This window comes from Terrapene carolina, unplaced genomic scaffold (genome assembly GCF_002925995.2).
Source record: "Terrapene carolina triunguis isolate 2854851 unplaced genomic scaffold, T_m_triunguis-2.0 Scaffold675, whole genome shotgun sequence".
Taxonomy (NCBI): domain Eukaryota; kingdom Metazoa; phylum Chordata; order Testudines; family Emydidae; genus Terrapene; species Terrapene triunguis.
Window position 1 is genome coordinate 177,474 of NW_020665026.1, and position 6,963 is coordinate 184,436.

General features: G+C 61.4%; 1 protein-coding gene across 1 annotated transcript in view; it reads right to left on the reverse strand.

Moving 5' to 3' along the window:
• LOC112108007 (lens fiber membrane intrinsic protein-like) overlaps positions 1–6,963 on the reverse strand; it is a 10,922-nt gene that overhangs the window by 2,124 nt on the left and 1,835 nt on the right. Inside the window, exon 2 of the mRNA XM_026659785.2 lies at positions 2,172–2,312. Coding sequence (XP_026515570.1) covers positions 2,172–2,312 — 141 coding nt within the window. The remainder of the gene's footprint in view (positions 1–2,171; positions 2,313–6,963) is intronic.

Genomic DNA, 6,963 nt, shown 5'->3' on the forward strand with positions numbered 1-6,963 from the left:
GGCACCGCAATGCAGGGACCCGGCTCGGCTCGGCACCGCAATGCAGGGATGCAGCACGGCACGGCACGGCACCGCAATGCAGAGACGGGGCCTGGCTCGGCACCACAATGCAGGGACATGGCACGGCTCGGCACCACAATGCACAATCACTGACCTGATGGGACCCCCGCTCCCCCCCTCTCCCAGCGCCAGCCCCATACCTAAAGACTCAGCCAAACCTTTCCTAGCAGCGTGTTAGGAGCTGTACAGGAGAGAGCTCCTGCCCTTACCCCAGGTCTGTCCCCTCGCTGGGGCCATGGGGCTACTCTGAGCCATTCCCCCAGCCCTGCCCGCCCTGACCCAGCCCTGACACTGTCCCAGGCAGCTCCCCCGGGGGCAGCCATGACCCGTGCATTCACCCAACTCTGCCACCCTTGTCCCCACCACCCTCAGTTCCTCCAGCTGTGCCACCCGGCCCATGTGCCGGTGGCCACCATTGCCATCACCCCTGCCAGGGGGAGCCACGCCCCATCCCGCAGGGCCAGGGGGCTGCCAGGAACAGGCCAGCACAGAGCCGGCCAGGCAACTCTGGGGCTCCCTCTGCTGCACTCGACTGGGAGTGTTTTCCTGGCCTGAGTCCTGGCGCCTGCAGCAAACCCGGAGATGGGTCTTTCCTTCCAGCGCGGCTGCATCCTGCCCTCCCCTCAGCGTTAACCACAGAGAGATGCTCAGACCGGTCCTTCCGGCCCAGCCTCGGACCGAGGGCAGCGCCAGGTGCACCAGAGAAAGGTGTCAGAGCCACACGGGGGGCAGCTGTGGCTAATCTACTCCCCTCCCCCAGGCTGGAGATGCTTTGTCCCCAGCTGCCCCTGCAGCATCTCCAGGAGCAGTGCCGGATCAGCCCTGCCTTTTGCCAGCCCAGCAGCGGGGACTTGCGCACTAGATCCATGCCAGGAATTATTCGAGGCAGGCGAACCACCCAGCTATAACCAGGCCCAGGCTAGCTTTGCGGGTGCTTCTCCTTCCCGGCCTGGCTGTCTTCCTGTCGGCTGCGGCAGGCTGAGCTGCCCCCAGTGACACCCCGGCCCCTTTCCAGAGCGGCGCCAGAATCCAGCCGGCGGGAGGAGTCGTTCAAGCTCTCCCCTCCGGGGGGCGCTGCCAGTCCTGACGCTCGCCCGCCGGGCGCTGCCCCGTCCCCTAGCTGGTGTAGAGCCCGCTGGAGCTCTTCGCAGCCTGGACCAGCCTCCTTGGCTCTCTGCTGGTCGCGTGGCACAGAACGGGGTGGGCTGGGGTGGGGCAGACCTGACTCCCTCGTGGCCTGCAGGGCTGGGGAGCTCTCAGCTCAGGGTGGGGCCCAGCCAGGAAGGGCCTGGAGAAAACCCCCCATCAGCAGATGCCCCCAGGCCTGGGGACACAGCCAGGAAATGCCAGCAGCGGCTTGGCCAGCTCCGAGCTGCTTTTCAGCCCTCAGCAGCCTCCATCTAGCCAGGTGAGGCTCAGAGGGGAGCAGGCAGGAGCCCCACGCCACCCAGCGTGGTGCGGTTGTGCCCAGCCTCCTGCTGGCAGGGTCTGGCGGTTGGTGCTAGCCAGAGCGAACAGGAGAGCTCAGAGGGGTCTAGCCGGGAACCCTAAGGTCCCAGCCTGCCTGGCTCGGGGGATTTGGTCTGTTATTAAAGTGGGGACAGTGTGTGGCCGACGCGGGCAGTGCTGGGGTCCCAGTGCCGCCCGCTGCGGGCGCAGCTGGAGTTTCCTTTGCCAGCTGAGCCAGATCCCCAGGGAGCCCAAGCGGGTGACACCTAGTCCCTGCAGAGGAGCGGTTCCACCCGCCGCGGTGAGACTCACAGCTCTCACATGCCAGCCTTGCATGCCGCCTGCTGGCCCGCTGGCCAGATGACGGGGGTGTGGCAGAGAGCAGGGGGGGCAGTAGGGTAGGAGGAGCCATACCCTCTCCTTCCTATTGGCTACTCTTCTGGCTCTGCCCCTCCCTGCTGGCCTCTCACCAGGTGCTAAGCGGGCTCTGATGTTTCACCCCAGAGGTGGCTGCATACGGATGGCAGAGGGGACCCCTGGGCAGTTTGTAATGGGCTGAGGAGTTCACGCTCTATAACGGGATGTCCATTTATCATCTCATAAGCATTTCTCCCTTGCCTGTTGCTCCCACCCTGTAGTGCCCACCCATGGTGCCCACGTACCAGCGATCAGCAGGGTGATGCCAGCGGAGCGGGTCCGGGATGCCCTGGAGTTGCTGGAGAAGGCGGTGAGGCCCAGGATGATGCCCGCGAAGCAGGAGAGGATGGAGAGCAGCATGAATGCCCGGGTGGCGTCCCAGAAGGCTGCAGGGAGGGGACAGAGAGAGAGAGAGAGAGGAGCACTCGATGGGACCCAGAGATCGGCAAGGGGAGCCGGGAGCCGGATCTCGTCTGAGGAGCAGGGGAAGAAGGGCCAGAGGAGCCGGCCAACGGCAGGGCCAGCACCTCCAGCGCTTAGCAGCGTCTGTCGCTGCGCAGAGGGTGTGTGCTGAGCAGGACCGATGCAGAAGAGAGAGACGCTGGGTCTGGGGGCCTGAGCTGCCCCTCCCCTCCCCGCGAGCCAATCCCCATGCAATCCCTTTCCCTGGGGTGAGCTGCTGCCCCCTATCTGCCCCTCACCTTCCCCCTCCGAGGCTGCACCCTAGAGCCATGTCTTTCTTTGCAGCTGGGTTGGGGGAGGCAGGTAGGGCTGTAATAATGAGATCGTCAACCCCAGGGGAGCTGGTCACCTGGACTGCCCCTCCCCCAGCCCCCACCTTGTTTGGGGGCGCGGACTCCCGGAGCCGAGGGGGCCAGCAGTTTGGGGGCAGCTTGTACGGATGCCAGGGCTGGCATTCAGGAGGGCTCAGACCCCCCAGACTGGGGCCAGACTTTCCAAGCAGCTCTCCCCTGCCCTGAGGCCCGACTGGCAGGCCAGCCCTGCATGCCGATGCTGATCAATGAGAATCTGCCCCCGAATCCCCCTAGCCCGCACCCCAGCATGGGCCCTGAGCTGAACCCCATGAAGCCAATGGGAGTTTTCCCTGAGCAGTCTCTGCGGGGAGCCAGGCGGGCACCTGAGGGCCCTGGGATTGTGCGGGCACGAAGACAGCGGGGGTGGGAAGAAGCAGCCCACAGACAATCAGGGCCCCGGATGAGGAGCGGAGGAACCGGCCGAGTCAATGTAAAGCTTAGGAAGGAGCCAGCAGAAGGAGCAGAGCGGAGCCGGGATGGCCGGGTACCTGGCAGGATGTGAGTGGCTGCATTTTGCATGAGCTGCATCCTAGATACGACCCGGAGAGTCGCTCCTGAAAATAAAGAATCACAGTGATGCAGCCTCCAAGAGAGACAAGGCTTTCACGGGAACTAGGATGCAATGTGGGCCCAGCGCTGGCCCCCCGAGGGGCAGGGTAGGGGGCTGGGAGTGGAGGATCCCAGCGAGGGCTCCCCAAGGGAAAGGGACGGTGAGTGGGGGATCCCAGTGAGAGCTCCCCAAGGGGTATGTGTGACAAAGTGGGAATTTTCTGTAATATTTTTATGACCCCTATGTGTGCCTCAGTTTCCCCATATGTTTCATTGTTACCTAGCTGGGCGGGAAAGGGCTGTTTGCTCTCAGGGCAGGCGAAGAGACATGGGTGTGAATGGCACCTGGCTGTCTGAGCCTCAACGGGTCATTAAAAGGGACTGGCCAAGGCCACGCCCTGTATTGCTGGAGAATCTCAGAAGACTGTGGAAAACCCAGTCACCGGGACATCCACACCCAGTCACTGGGACATCCACACCCATCCATGCCCCAGAGAGATGGATTTCCCTGCCCCGCTGCAGGGAAGCTGAGCACAGACCCCAGCTCGAGAACAAAGGACTGGAGCAGGGTGAGGTGGGGGGATGAGAATTGGCTGCTGGAAGGAGTGGGGGGCTCTCACCTGGGAACTGCCCAAGGGGGTCAGATAGAGCCTGACCATGGGGCTCAATACAGCCTGGCTCTGAGCTGACCAGACTGGTCTGTGCTTTAACCGTCAGTTCTCTGGGCTGGCCTAAGGCCTTCCTGTGCTAGGTTCCAGGTGACCCATAAACCCGACTGCTTTGACAGCGCTGGGTGAGTGTCACTGCAAATGGCACCTTGGTGAGGTGCGTTAAGCCCTGCGGAATGGACACGTCTCTCCCAGGGGTCTGTCTCAGTTGGACTCGCTGAGCAGACTGCATGGTGTGAAGCAGGGGGGTTGGAGCCCCAGAGGCGGTGAGGCTGCGGGCCTTACCCTATGTAGAAAGAGTGAGGCCCCTCGGGGTCTGACCCACTGAAGGGCTTCCGCCTAGAGACAGTTCCAAAGCTGGAGGCGTAGCACCGATCCTGTGGAGCCGTGACAACTGGTGGCAGCGGTGGGATGCTGAATGCACCAGTAGTATATTTTGCAATAAGTGCCTTGCAGCAGTAAAACAAGGGTACTTAAAGGAAACAGCAAGAAAATGGTGTATAACCGCCTCCCTAAGAAGGACATCGCAAAGCTGTGCAGGGAGAGAGGGTAAAGTGCTAGGAAGCTCAACAAGGCGCAGCTGATTGCACGGCTACAGAAAGATGATCAGATCAAGAAGCAGGTTCCAGACCTAAGTAGAGTTCCAAGAGGGTCCAAGAGTGACCGAGGCAGCAGTAGGGTGTCCTCACGACCCAGTTCCCTGCCCAGCACAGTTCCCCATCGACAGATTTGAAGCGGTGGAAGTGGGAGCTGAGGGCGGAGGACCTAGCAGACCAGGAGAAGCTGCAGAACCGTGAATTGGAGATGGAGAAGAGGAGTGGTAAGAGGACCCACCGTGGGATAAGTGGGGAAAGACACTGAGATTCTAATCCCGCAAGGAACCTAGATACCAAATTGTTGCCCCAGTTTAAGGGAGGGGGGTATAGACGACTACCACACTGACTTTAAGAAGGCTTGTGATTTGAACCTGTTGGCCCTGCAGACCGGCTCTGCTGTCTCACCCCCTTACTCGGTCCCAATGCCAGAGGTGTATAGCCAGAGGGACAGCGTTGATACTGGGGACTACGAACAGTTCACAAAGGCTCTACTGCTTAGATTTGATTCGGCACCTGAGGCTTATAGGAAAAGGTTTTGGGGTGTGCAAAAGACCCAAGGTGTCACCCTATATGAAAGCCTGCAGGTGTTGCTACGCTGGAAGATTTGTGTAACCTGATTGGGTTGGAGCTACTCAGTGAGATGTGTCCCCACGAGCTGGAAATGTAGCTAGTGGACGGGAAGCCGAAGGATCTGTGTAGCGGAGGCCAGTTGGCAGATGAGTTTTGGACAGTAGGTCCAAAGGGGATTGGCCTAAGTATGGGTCCTGGAAAAAGGAACCAGTGAAGGCAGAAGTAGGACTCAGGGAAACCCAGAGTGGGGGGAGCAGCCAAGGGACCTCAGTGGTGTAATGTTTGTAGGAAAACAGGGCATAAGTGGGCCGAATGCCCAAGGCTTGACGAAATAGGGGCCAGACGGGACCCTCGGAGGGTTCACTTGGTGAACACCCAGGGGCTAACTCGTCCTCTGTCCAGCCAAGGCTGCCAGTAGCTCAGGCTCAGAGACTGAACCGTGTGACTGAACCTTCGGAGGAAAGCAGTCACCCAGCCAGCCCCTCGAGGGCACAGGGGGCCTGGCAGACAGGCTCCCGCTCCCGGCACCGGTGCACATGTCCTGTTGTACGCTCCTGGGCTCAGACACATCTGAGCCCCTTTGGGAGTGGGAGGTGGTAGTCAGTGGGGAGACGTTTGTGGGGTGGAGAGATTCTGGGACAGAGAGAACCTTGGTCAAACCATGTGGGGTCAAAGCCCGTTGGATGCTGCGCCACCTGGGTTAAGGTTCCCATTGGGGGCCATTTGCCCCACCTATGGCTCAAAGCCCTGTGCAGACACAGGGTTAAGACCAAATGCTCAAGGGGTCACTCCCAACTCCAACCTAGGGGTCAGGACACCCCAGGCAGCAGCCCAGATGGCCGACACCTAGAGGAATGAGGGTTCCCTGCCCTTCTCACTCCCTGGCAGAGGAGGGGGTGCAGGACCCCAGCACAATTTCAAACCCTAAGAGCCTGGGGTGGCAAAAGGACACGGGGCTGCCTGAAAACCCCTCATGTGCCCCTTGCTAGTGACATCTACCAGCCCAGCCCTAAGGGAGGGCGTGAAATTGCTCTGAGCTACTGGAAACTGGGTGTTTGCCTGAGTAGCAGAGGGGCTGCGAGAACCTGGGCAGCACCGGGTAGGACAGCGACCACGGGGCGGGGAACGTTTGTGGGGTATCAGGGAGGCTGAGCAACACCCTCCCCCTTGAGAACAAAGGACTGGAGCGGTGTGAGGTGGGGGGTCAGAGCTGGCTGCTGGAAGGAGTCAGGGCTCCCACCTGGGAACTGCCCAAGGGGGTCAGACAGAGACAGACAGAGCCTGACCATGGGGGTCACTACATCTCCGCTGGGCTCTGGGCTGACCAGACTGGTCTCTGCTTTAACCCTCTGGGGGCCTTTCTGTGCTGGGTTCCAGCTGACCCATAAACCCGACAGCTTTGACAGCGCTGGGTGAGTGTCACTGCAAGTGCTGGGTGAGGTGCGTTAATCATGTCTCTCTCAGGGGCCGTCTCAGCTGGACTCGCTGAGCAGAGCTCACGGGGTGAAGCAGGAGGGCTGGAGCCCCAGAGGTTCAGTCTCAGCGGGGTGAGGCTGCTTGGCTTACCTGGAGGAAGAGACACCTCGGGGGTCTGGCCCACTGAAGGGTTCCTCCTAGAGACTGTTCCAAAGCTGGGGGAGTAGCACCGACCCTGTGGATCCCTGACAGCTGGGAAGGGGGCTGGGAATGGGGGACCCCAGCGAGGGTTCCCCAAGGGGCAGGGAAGGGGGCTGGGGGTGCGGGATCCCCGTGAGGGTTCCCCAAGGGGCAGGGAGTTGGGGGTCCCAGCAAGGGCTCCCCGAGAGGCAGGGAGTTGGGGGTCCCAGCGAGGGCTCCCCG